The 12,937-nt window shown below is 43.8% G+C and overlaps 1 protein-coding gene across 3 annotated transcripts; it reads right to left on the reverse strand.

Moving 5' to 3' along the window:
- Window positions 1–1,421: 1,421 nt before the first annotated feature.
- ZBTB43 (zinc finger and BTB domain containing 43) lies at window positions 1,422–7,255 on the reverse strand. Of its 3 annotated transcripts, none has more exons than XM_026685736.2 (2): window positions 7,101–7,255; window positions 1,422–5,973 (listed from the first exon to the last, which is right to left on the reverse strand). In XM_026685736.2, exon 2 carries the CDS (start codon window positions 5,959–5,961, stop codon window positions 4,576–4,578), a length of 1,386 nt encoding a protein of 461 aa, XP_026541521.1. In that variant the 5' UTR covers window positions 5,962–5,973; window positions 7,101–7,255; the 3' UTR covers window positions 1,422–4,575. The 3 variants fall into 3 exon arrangements, with proteins under 3 accessions (XP_026541521.1, XP_026541522.1, XP_087800292.1); XM_026685737.2 differs by having other exon boundaries at window positions 7,126–7,251; XM_087944166.1 differs by lacking the exon at window positions 7,101–7,255 and adding an exon at window positions 6,866–6,990.
- Between the last annotated feature and the right edge of the window lie 5,682 nt (window positions 7,256–12,937).

Genomic DNA, 12,937 nt, shown 5'->3' on the forward strand with positions numbered 1-12,937 from the left:
AAAATTCAAAGGCATGGCAGCTGACTCCTATTTATGATGGTTGCAGTGGCCAGGGAGCATGGATTACCTGTATGAGGTATTAGAATTAAAATTAGAATAACTTTATTGTCATTGTACAAAGAAACTGGATGCACCCCAGCAACTGTTCGCAATACAATAAAACCAAAGCACTTAAAAATGAAGATAAGAAAAATAGAATACCCACGTCTCCATTTGCAATTTGAGAGTACAATATCTATGAATATACACAAAATATACATCCAACACTGACTGTAATGCTTAGCTGAGTATAATACGCAAGAGATGGATTGTACTGTAATATGTTATTATACATCTGAAAGGGGTATTGAAATTTCACATCTTTTCATATCTTAATGAGGTAGTGACTTCGTGTTTATTTGCAGTTCGGATGGCCCAGGGAAAGAAACTATTTGTTAAGTCTAGTGGTGTGGGATTTTATTGACCTAAAACGCCGTCCAGACGGCAGCAGGTCAAAAAGATAATTGCCAGGGGGTGAGGGGGTCTTCTATGATGGCCTTGATTCTGCTTTGGCAGCGGGACCTGGCTCTTTAAGCCAACTATGCAGGAAGGGGCTCCTTGGAAACAGCCACAATGGGGATGGGGGTGTTTCACTCATTTGTTATGCTTCTATCTTTTGCCTCAGCCTACCAAAACAGGGCTTGCAAACAAGGTTTTTGTGAAATGAGCACTTTGCAAGCTCCGATTAATTTTTTGGCACCTTTGATCCAAGGGATCAGGGGGTGTACGCCTGTGAAACACAAGGGGAAGAATTGTACACAGGTTCTGGCGTGCGCTGCTTTCCCCTGTGTCTGAAAGAGAAACACGTCATCCTTTCTTTGTGACCGAAAGAGAGATTCTTATGGCACCGTGATTGAATTTAAAAAGGGAGGTTAGCCGAGAGGCCCCGGATTGAAGGCAAGAAGGGTGGCTGTTTTGTTTGGAAAGCAAACATTCGCTCCGGCCAAAGCCAGTTATGACAGCTGTGGGCAGGGCAAGCAACTCTGGAGATGGGGGGTAGATTTGGTTACCCTTTTGAAAATAAATGGCTGAATTCGGATACCCGTGTTGAAAAGGAGTGATTAAATGAGATCTGTTAGAATGGCCGGGTTCAGCTAAATGCCACTGCCGGTCATTAAGAGTGGCAATGCAAAAGCTTTCCGATGGCTTTGATTGAGCACATGTGATCTTCAGCTTCTTCATATCAGCAGATCTCACCGATATTCAGAAGAGGTCTGCCGTCCAACGTAGAGGTGTCCTTGGGGTATGTTAGCCGGATTTCTGAATTCTTTCAACCCAAATTGGGTTCCTATTTATTCAGAAATCAGCAACCGTTAACATTCAGTGAAACTGGCTCCCCACCCACATTTTTTTTTTTTTGCTGTGTAAACAAACGTGCCCAGCAAAATACCAATAACATTTATTAAAACATGTTATACAAAAAGAGCAACGGACTCTTCTATAAGAAGAAAAACAAAGAAACAGGAATGTCACATAAACCACGCTGTACATGATAAAGGACAGCAGAATTATACCTCCCACCTTTGTGATATAATACACAGCAGTTCACAGATCAGTCCTAAATATTATAAGTGACCCGATGCTTAACGGGTAAATGTTTGTAGTGGAATGAAGGAGGTTTGCTTGTTTGCAAAAAAACAAAGAAACCTCCCATCACATTTATTCTAGAAATATGGAGGAAAACCAGAAGGGGAGTTATAGAGGAGGGTGAGGGAAAGCAGCAAGAACCAACTTAGGATGCAGGCTTTAAGCAAAGGAGAAGCATGTCAATGTAACACATCAAAAATGTTAATATACATTTAAATCCTCCAATTTCCTTTCCCTCCCCTCCCGCCTGGGGGCTTAGCAGCTAAACTCTTCGATTCTGACTCATCCATAGATGAATTTAAAGCAAAACAAAAAAGCACAAATCCTTTCTGGGTGGTTTTTAGTATTCTATAATCCTAGATAAAACAAGTATCTTTCTTTAAAAAAAATAGACTCTCAGGTTTAGAAATATCATCTGCCCAAAAACATGTTTAACATAGATGCCCTTTAAAAAAAACAACAACACAAAAAGAGGCCAATGGTGAATTTTACAATATAATATTTACAGTCTCGGATTTGGGAAACATGCCATGTTTGCATGCCTCTAAAATCCTTTAAGGATTAGAAATAAGAATACATTTCCCAAACCCAGCAGTTTTTGCCTTCGCCGGAAAGCAGACTATGGATTACTATCCAAATTGCACCAGAATGGAGGGGAAAAGATTACCCCCCCCCCAGCTTAGCAGCAGATATCTGAAAGAAAAGGGAGATTGCAAAAAGGAACGGCAGGTAAAATTCATGGGGTATTTTCCTTTCCCGCAAAAGGAAAATTTTCTAGAGAAAATTTTAGTTTTGTTAGTAAGATGGGCTCAAAGCCAAGTGTGCCATTATCACGCCGGCCCCTTCATGAGCACACTGAACTGACAAATTGTCCACAATCCCTTCTCTTGGATTAGTTGCAAGGCAGGCGTCACTCATGAAGATGTACAGTTGGAATTTAGCACAGCACAAGAGAGGGAATACGTGCTGCAATTCCCTTACCATGCACAGAATCCTGGCCTATGTGGAAATAACCTATTTCTACACTTCGGGCATTTTATCTAGTTTTCCTTAATTGCAACTGCCATCTCGAGAGGCGAAGGAGAGGACTATCGATTGCACACCAATTCTGCCTGGAACTGTTGCCAGCAGATGACAAATATCTTAAGTTTTATTCCACATGGGAAACAACGAAAGAATTGTCTCTCTGTTCCTATCTGAAGCATCATGTTCAAAGTGCACAAGCATATCCCCAAAGATTTTTGTTTTTTTTCCAAAAGGTAACTGAACCTTCTTGGGGTGTCCCCCCCGTCCCCCCGAAAACGTTCTGCTTCTCATCCAAGGAGCTTCTTCAGTTCTCTCCAAGAAGCTTCTAGGATCATTTTAAAGGGAAAAATAAAAACCAAGAAAGTCCAATTGCCTTTTGAAAAAGAAACACCTTTGGGACAACCATGAGCTGAATGGTTGAGAATTTCCCTACATGTCCAAAATCATAGTTCTTCCAGTAACTGTGTCTGGTTTCCACTGTCAACTTTTGGCCAAGAGAAGTGTTAGGGTAGCATACAATCCCTTTCTGCATTAAATTACATGAAAAATGCAGCATAACTATCTTTGCATATTAGCTCAATGGCAGTTAAGAGAACCATTTCCCCATGGATTAAACCTCTGGCATTTTGACCTGTGTTGATACCCTCCAATTGCTCAGGAACTAACTTTCCCTCACACACAAAAAAACCATACATACATCCATGTATAATATTTGAAGTTAAATATAAATATACATGGATGGATGGATGTTTGAGGAAAAGTTAGTTCCTGCACAATTGGAAGCATCTATATATAAATGAAAAATTGGGGAGATTCTGAGAGATTAGAGAAAAGGCCTCCAGAACATTCTAAGGCAGTGACATATTTTTTTTTTTTTTTTTGCTTCTGTTTGATTTTGGAAACAAAACTCAAAAGAACCAGATCCTTAGGATCTTACTTTTCCTCAACAAAACAAAACGAAACCCAGCTAGTACCGACCCTTGTGTAAACACAAAACTTCTCAACCTTATAAAATTTCAAACAAGAAATAAGAAAAAACAGACCAAACAACATGAATTAGAAATTAAACCAGAGGGAATATGTGTGTGTGTGTGTATACACGTTCTAAAAATATTATATATATTTTTGTTTGTTTGCTTTGCTTTGCTTTAAATACAAAGTGCTTCTGTACATTAGCAAATTACAGTGTTGGCAAAGAGATCCCTGCTGACGTGTTTTCTAGGGTTCAAGTCAGTCAATGGAACTCAGAATCTTGGAACTCAAAGAAGTTGGACAGAACTTCAGAATTGCCTTGGAGTGCGAGACGGGTGGCAAATAAATTTGATAAGAATAATTAACAATTTGATGGTGATGATAATAAGTCTTGCCCTTGAAAATTACCCAGCAATGTGCTTTTGGAGACAAACTGAACCCACCCACTCACCCTTTGGTTCTCAGCAAGCAAGCGCTCACACCTCTCCTTCACTAGCTTCAATTCAAACACCGCTAACTGGGGAGCGCCGTCAAAGGAGACCACCACCCCGTCCTATGCATTCCCGCCGAACCTGAAAAGAATCGATCCAAATTCTACTGAGATGAATTCCAAGCAAGAAGCGACCTTGGCATTCCTATCGGAGAGAACCCAAAGCACAAATTAAACCGCAGGAATTGTTAAGTAGGGAACAAGTACCACGAAGCCAACTGGCTGGTCTGTTTGCAGTCTCAGGGCAGGGATCCTCATGGACACCTTAAAAGGGGGTCCTGCCCCCCTACCCGGGTTTATTTGGAACCCACCCCCTCAAAAGCAGCAAGGCCTCCCGCACGAGGCTGTGGGGACAGGTGGCCATTCCGCTTGTCCAAAATAAGCCATGGTCTGATCAAGGGCTGTGCCGACACGGCCGCTCGCCCGGTTAAGCCATTCGTGGCTCTCCCAGGCCCCACTCCCTAGTTCATTTTAGCAGCGTTCTGCTCCATTTTGCAAGTCTGGTAAGATTTGGTGCAGGAAGTGACGTGCCGGTGGAAACTGTCCCTCCACATGAACCTTTTCCCACAGATGTTGCACTCGTACGGTTTGATGCCCGTGTGGATCTTCATGTGGCCCACCAGGTGGTGTTTCATCTTGAACTTTTTACCGCACACGCCGCAACCGTACGGCCGGAGTCCCAGGTGCATGCCCATGTGACGGTCCCTCTGGCTTTTGTGGGTGAAGCTCTTGCCACACTGGCAGGGGTAAAGTTTGTCGGTGGCCGAAAAGCCGGAGAGGGCGCTCTCCTCCTTGATCCCCGAGGGAAGGTCCACGTTTTCTCCGTAACCCGAAGCCTCCGGCCCATGAAGGCTGAGAGGCGCCCCATCGTTCCTTTCCCCGGAAAACTCTTCCATGGAAGAGCCGTAGAAGTCGACATGCTCGTCGTAGTTGCCCTCGCTGGCTGGGTCCCCAAATTCCACCCCCACTTTCCTCTCGTTGGCCCGGAGACCTTCCCCAAGGCTGGTCTGCACTGAGCGGTCCGGCTGAATGACGTTCCCCGACTCAGAGACCTGGTGCTCGTCGTGCATTTCCACCCCTTCGCAGTCCTGGACGAACCTCTCCGTCTTGACGTGGATCCATCGCTTGTGAGACATGATGCTGGGCTTGATGTACAGAGGCCGGGCGTACGGATAGTCGGTGCTGTCGCTGACGCCTTCTTCTCCATCCTGGCTGGCCATCCCAGTGCTCAGCCGGTCATGTTCTGTGGAAGAGTTGCTTGGGAGGTACTCGTGTTCGGTCAGTTGGGAGAGCAGCTCGTCCTTGGAGCTCTCCTCTTCGTTTTCCCCGTCCCTCAGTTCCTGCACTTTGTGGAAATCCGCCTGGCCTGCTCCCCCCAGCTCAAAGCTTTCCGCCAGGCCGTTGTAGCTACTACTGCTCGGAGACTGGTGGTCGCTGGCTCGGTTGAGCTTTTGGCAGAGGACTGAAGGGTTTCCTTCCAACACCTCTGTGCATTTGTCCACCACGTGCCACATCTGGAGGAAACTGGCCGCCGTCAAGTAGCTGACAATTTCCGGGGCGGGCATGACGAGCCGGCCCGTGTAGGTCGACAGGAGGATATTCTCAAAGACCCTGGGGTTCATGACGTCAGGGAGGACGATCCGCCGGCTGTTCTTCAGCAGCACCTGGTCGCAGAAGTAAGGGGAGCTGGCGGCCAGGACGGCCTTGTGGGCTCGGAAGAGGTGGCCCTGGACCACGATGGAGACATCGCACAGCTGGCCTTGCTGGCGCTGCTGGTTGAGCTTCTGCAGGACGGTGCTGCAGAAGTCGGGGAATTCGACGCGGAAAGAACTCGCCCCTGGCTCCATTTCATCAGCGAGCTGCAAGAGAAGAGAGCGCCTGGTTTTAAAGAGGAAAGAAAGTCGAGAACTTGCCTAATCGGGAAGCCCCCAGGGAAAGCATGACCGAGGTTTGCAAGGCAAGAGCCAAGCTCAGAGAGCACCAAGGACCCCACAATCCTCCTCTTTTTTTCTCCATACACCCCACTCCCTTCTAGAGCTGATGAGGTTACCTAATGACTTACAGAGTCATAAAGGTGGGATAAAAAAAAATGAGTGAAGAAATAATAATAATGATAATAATAAATAAAATAATAATAATAATAATGGCAGCAATCCGTATCAACCATCAGAGCCAGTCAATCATATTTGTGATACATTTTTAAATGTCCAGTTGACTAAGTTTCATGTTTAATGATTAAAAGTTTACAATAATGAACCCTGTATCTCTCTGGTGCTGGGACGAATTGTAACAAGACAACACGCTGTTTAGATAGACAATTAAACTGTTGCTCTTTCTATATATAGCAAAAATAATTTTAAAATACTAATAGATAATAATAAGAACAACAACATCAGCACCAGTCAATGACATTGGGGATGCATTTTTAAATGTTCAGTCGACTTGAGTTTCATGCTTAATGAATAAAAGTGCATTAATTAATGCTTTAAATAATAACAATAACAATAACAATAACAATAATAATAATAATAATAATAATACCACTAGCCAGGGCATGTCAGTGCATCAATAATAATAATAATAATAATAATAATAATAATAATAATAACAACAACAGCCAGGGCATGTCAGTGCATTAATCAATAATAATAATAATAATAATAATAATAATAATAATAATAATAATAATAATAATAATAATAATAATAATAATAATAATAATAATAATAATAATAATAATAATAATGCTACCTGAACAGTTCCTAGGTCCTTGGTTAGGACTCGAGCTGTTGAGTTACCAACCAGCCCCAAAAGCTGTAATCTCACTAAAGATTAACTAATAATACTAATACTAATAATGATGCATCCTGCTTCCCTCCATGTAGACTGCTCCTGCCTGTGGAGGCTCTCTCAGGGATATCTTTCCCCTCCCTCCTCCCACCCAGGCCCGGAGGACACCCCCCCACAACGAGAGCCGCCCCTTCACCTGCCCCCGGAGAAAACAGCCTCACATGGCGGGCGGGCGGGCGGCCTCCCCAGGCGACCCCGCCGCGCGTCCTTCGCCCCCTTCTCTCTCTCTCTCTCTCTCTCTCTCGCCCTCGGAAAGCCAGACCCGGAAGCCCCGGCCTCCGCTTCCGGTCCCCGCGCCTCCGCTTCCGGCCTATAGAGTAGGCAGGGAGAGACGATAGAGTAGGGCGGGGACGGAGTGGAACCTCCGAGGGCGCTGGGCGGGTCTTCACCCCAACACCCCCCACCCCTTGCCAATCGCCTAGGCTGCGCCTATTATCCACAGCCATCGGGGGCGGAGCAACATGGGTCGGGAGGGGAGAGCGGCCAAATCCAACCGGGCGCCCGGGAGGGTCTCTTGGGTGGCACCATTTTTTGGGGGCGGGGGGGCAGCAAAAAGGCAGGATGGGGATCTTGGTTTCGGTTTCGGTTTCGAAATAGAGGCTCCTATAAATAGGGGGCCGAATTCTGCCCTTCCTGGCCTGTTGGAAAGGCCTTCTCCCATTTGGGGGCGCGGGGGGGCTCTGAGATTTTGGGGTTGAAAGGAGGGAAATGTGGGCCTGAGGGGCGGGGGAGACGTTTTTCTCCCCTCCCCCACATGCAACATAAGTTTTCTCAACTATTTAATTGATTACATTTATTGGCGGCCAATCTTATTCGCCAGATTTTTTCCAGTCTAATCACGGAAGCTTCCGCTTTGGGACAACCCCCCCCCCAGCCCCCCAATCTTACAGTAGCTTCCTTGCTTGTTCAGGAAGGGGAAAAAACAACCTTGCGGGTTGGTAGCCCAGAACCTGCCAGTCCTCTTGTTGCTGGCGTTGAATTCCAGCTTGTCTCATTTAGACAATCAAAGAGGCACTTTGTGATCCCTGGCACCGGGAGAGGCTCCCAGAAATGCCCACGGCGCTTTCCCCCCTGTTGTCGTTATTTAGGAGAGTTCAAAGTAAGGCTTTGATCTATTCTCAGCTTGTGAATTGCACCTCTGACATCTTGGAAGTGTTGGGGAATTTGCTCTCGGGCTCACATGCTGCGAATTGGAGTCTCTGGTCTCGTGGTGGCATGTTTCTTCCTGAGAAGAAGACCGAAGTGATGGAATTTCCCATCTCCCAGTTAGGGGCCCTGGCCTGGTTCAATCAGAACCCAGCACGCAAAGGGTTTTCCTTCCTTCCTTCCTTCCTTCCTTCTCCTCTTGAGGTTATAAACCTATTCAGTATAATATATTGTATGAAAAAAACTTACAAGAATATTCCTTCCTTCCTTCACTTCTTGAGATGGATATAAACTAATTCAATAACATACTGTATCTCCAACAGGATCATGAAAGAAAACTGCTAAGAAATCTTTCTTTTTCTTTCTTTCTTTCTTTCTTTCTTTCTTTCTTTCTTTCTTTCTTTCTTTCTTTCTTTCTTTCTTTCTTTCTTTCTTTCTTTCTTTCTTTCTTTCTTCCTTCTTCTCTCTCTCTCTCCTTCCTTCCTTCCTTCCTTCCCTTCCCTCCCTCCCTTCTTCCTAGGAATGCATAATGCACCAAGGCAGAATTAAGAAACATTTTGGGTTGTTCTCTGAACCAGGTGAGAAGTCCTTAATAACACCATCCATGCTGAAGAAAAGGTTTGTGGAGGTTTTCTGGAAAAGGAAGAGAGAGAAGGAGAAAAAAAAAACAGTCCTTGTTAGCAACAAACAGTAGATGGCACTGAAACCCCAAGCAGTTCAAAGCTCATCTTCCAACATTTAATGTAGCAATATTCTCAGAACTTTAGCCCTGCTCTCCAGCCTTCAGTGCATTAGAAGCAGGGATCTTATTTAAGAAATAAATAATAATTAGATAAAGCAAGGAACATTGTAATTGCGTGCTCCCGTTGTTAATGTCCTACAAAATCTCAGGCTCGTTGAATATAATATCAGTATCTACCATGGCACTAAGGTTAAAGGGCCGTTCACACAAAGAGGCAAAGTTTGCAATTTTAAGAAATCATGGATTGGGGCAATAAGTGGTAAATTAGAGAAGCAGCCAACCAAAGTTGCTCTGGGAATGCTCAAAACGAAGATTTTGGAGTATCAAATGCTAGTGAGATGGAATAATTTCTTTTAAGGTAGCAAGACCTGTAAGTAGTCCCTGACTTCTAAGTATTCATTTACCGACCGCCCAAAGTTACAACGGTCCTGAAAGAAGTAGTTTACAACTGATCTTTCGCAAGGGGGATTTTTTTTTTCCTGAGCTCTTGTAAGACCAAGTTCTGCCCAGTATTTATATACGTGCCGCAGTGAGGAATTTAAAGCAGAGAAGAAGAAATTAAGAGCCGAGTGTGTCAAAACAATGACCACAAATGCAACGCTTCCTTCCTTCCTTCCTTTTTCAACAGACTTTATCTCCAAACAAGGGACCGCAGAAACTTCGTAGATGACCCTGCAACCTCTCCGTAGTGACCTGTGAAATATGAAATAGGAGTTTTAATTACAAAAAAAAAAACAGAGAGTGCCTTTTATATGTTTAATATTTAATGCGCTACAGCAATTTGCCGTTCAAAGACAGCCAAGCGTTTCCCATTTTTAAAAATGGTTGTCTTCTCTTTTTCCCTGCTCTCTATTCAGGGTGCAGCTATTCCTCAAAACGTGGGATCCTCCAAGAAAGTTGGATAATACTTGCCTTCTTGGGAATCCCTGTAGCTGGAGACTACTTTTGAAGAGAAGGGGGATGTCCCTTCTCTGTCCCACAATGCGACAAGGCTAGGGCATTGTGGGAAATCAAAATAGAATAACAGAGTTGGGAGGGACCTTGGAGGTCTTCTAGTCCAACCCCCTGCTTAGGCAGGAAACCCTATACCATTGCAGACAAATGATTGTCCAATCTCTTCTTAAAGACTTCCAGTGTTGGAGCATTCGCAACTTCTGGAGCCAAGTTGTCCCACTGATGAATTGTTCTCACTGTCAGGAAATTCCTTCTTAGTTCTTGGTTGCTTCTCTCCTTGATCAGTTTTCACTCGTTGCTTCTTGTCCTGCCCTCAGATGCTTTGGAGAATAATTTGACTGCCTCTTCCTTGGGGCAGCCCCTCAGATATTGGAAGATTGCTATCATGTCACCCCTAGTCCTTCTTTTGATCAGACTAGACATACCCAGTTCCTGCAACTGTTCTTCATGTGTTTTAGCCTCCAGTCCCCTAATCATCTTGGTTGCTCTTCTCTGCACTCTTTCCAGAGTCTCCACATCCTTTTTACATCATATACACCAAAACTGGACACAATATTCCAAGTGTGGCCTTACCAAAACATTATAAAGCGGTATTAACACTTCGCGTGATCTTGATTCTGTCCCTCTGTTGATGCAGCCTAGAACTGCGTTGGCTTTTTTGGCAGCTGTTGCACACGGCTGACTACAGGTTCTTTACCAGTCTGATAGCCTCTAGATTATGGTAATTTATTAATTACTTATTATCAGTTATTAATTATAGTAGTCTAGATTGTGTTGTGTTGTATTTAGATTAGATTAGGTTAGATTAAATTAGATGAGGTGACTGGAGTCTAAAAGGTACAAAGAACATTTGCAGGAATTGGGTATATCTAGTCTGATCAAAGGAAGGACTAGGGGTGATATGACAGCAGTCTTTCCAGCATTTGAGGGGCTGCCCCAAAGAAGAGGGAGTCAAGCTATTCTCCAAAGCACCTAAAGGAAGGACAAGAAGCAACAGGTGGAAATTAAGCAAGGAAAGAACCAACCTGGAACGAAGGAGAAATTTTCTGTTCGGTGTTTTGGATGCCAGCAAAGAAGGAACACACCTACTGTCTGGGAATTCTGGAGTTATAGTCCCCATTCATCTGGAGGTTCTTCGTCAAGGGAAGACGCAATTAGGAAATCAGATAAAGGGATATTAATAATCATAGCTTGAGGGAATATCAATTTGCTTATTCTACAATGATCTTGAGGGACGTTTAGGACATTCCAAGGGTGTTTAGATTTAGCATCAAGAAATGAAAGTTGCAAGGATTTTCAAGCTGTGCATTGGGGAGGAAAGGAAAAAAAAAAACAGAAGCCAGTGATGGAAGGAGGCAGAAGAAGAAACTCAACCATCCCAGCTCTCGATCATTAAATTGATTTCTCCGTATCCCTCTCCTTCCCTCCTATCCCTCTGAGAATGCTAGATTGGGAACATTACTGCTTTTTCATTTTGTTTTGACACGGCACCTTTAAAATTTCATGCCTGCGCGGGAGAGCTCGTCAAAGTGACAGATAAAAGTTGACATTAATCTCCGCTGTGTCACTCTGGTGACTGGCTGTTTTTGATTTGCCCATTACCCTGTGGGATCATCAGGGAAACGCAAGAATACAATACCGGAAAATTTGGTTACCACGAATGGGGTGCTGTCGAAATGCAGCTCTCTGGAGTGATACCGTTTTATTTTGTGCAAATTAAGATAGATAGATAGATAGATAGATAGATAGATAGATAGATAGATAGATAGATAGATAGATAGATAGATAGATAGATAGATAGACAGACAGACAGATATGATAGATAGATATGATAGATAGATAGATATGATAGATAATAGATATGGAGATAGAGACAGGTAGGAAGGTAGAGAGGCAGAGAGATAGATAGAAATGAGAGAGAGAGGAGAGAGAATAGAAATGGAGATAGAGATAGGTAGGTAGGTAAGTAGATAAATAGGTAGAGATAAATAGAAATAGATCATAGAGAGGCAGAGAGGTAGGTAAATAGAAATGAGAGAGAGATGAGAGAGATAATATATATGGAGATGGAGATAGATAGATAGATAGATAGAGAGATAAATAGATAGAGATAGATAGATCATAGATAGGGAGATAATAGAAATAGATTTCAATCTACAGTTCAATGGGTGTCCAGAATTATTTCAAAACTCACTTCCTAGTGTTTATTTTTGACTTTTTGTCAGCATTATTTTAAAACTGTGGGGAAGTTATTTGGAGGGACTCTGATTAAATCTAGTTCTGCCCAGCTGAGAAATATCTCCCCCACCTATATCTTTCTCCCCAGCAGAAAAACAGACCAAAGTGCACAATCCATCAATGCAACCCACTCTTGTTCCTAAACTGCCAACCTTCCCTGAAAAGGAAGGGACAAGGTAATAAAAAGAAACTCCCAATTCTTAAAAAAAAAAAAAACCTTCCTGGGCACAGTCCCTCTTTCCACCCTGCCAATGACTAATCCAGTTTGTAAGTTTAGACTCCTCTGATCGGTGCTTCTCTCTCTCTCCTTTCTTTTTTTCTTTTGTTGGCTTTTTTAATTAACTTGTCACACCGCGATCTGGAAATCTCCTTGTCAGTAGCTGACAAGGAGTTGGCAAGACGTGTGGAATATTGACTGGGAGAAGACGGAGAGCCAAAGCAACCGGGGAGTTTTACTCCTGTCTGTTGCTGATGACCTACTCTGATTTTCTCAGGCATTAGAGGGGGCCTGGTATACAACGGGTGCAACTTTGTTCCAAGAGAAGAAAGAAAGGAAGGAAGGAAGGAAGGAAGGCCTGGCTGCAAAGGAGTGGAGGAGGAAAATAGCTTTGCTTGCCTGACCTTCAAGATTAAAGCTATTCATAAAGATCCCAATGGGTTGTTTTTAATCAAAGGCTCATCTATCACCACGTGCAAACTTTCCCCGGCTTTGTAACCTGTTGAGGGCTTGTTGGCTGGAGAAATCATTGAAAAACCAAACCCAAAATTGCCTCCTTTGGGGATGGAACGTTTTCAGTAACAGTCAGGAAAATGCAGGTTGGACTTTTCACGAAGCCCCTTGAATGTAATCAGAGTGGGGAGAGACCTTGGAGGTCCTCTAGTCCAACCCCCGC

This window comes from Notechis scutatus, chromosome 15, assembly GCF_049901735.1.
Source record: "Notechis scutatus isolate UNSWTSFEM ecotype Mainland chromosome 15, rNotScu1.2, whole genome shotgun sequence".
Lineage (NCBI taxonomy): Eukaryota > Metazoa > Chordata > Lepidosauria > Squamata > Elapidae > Notechis > Notechis scutatus.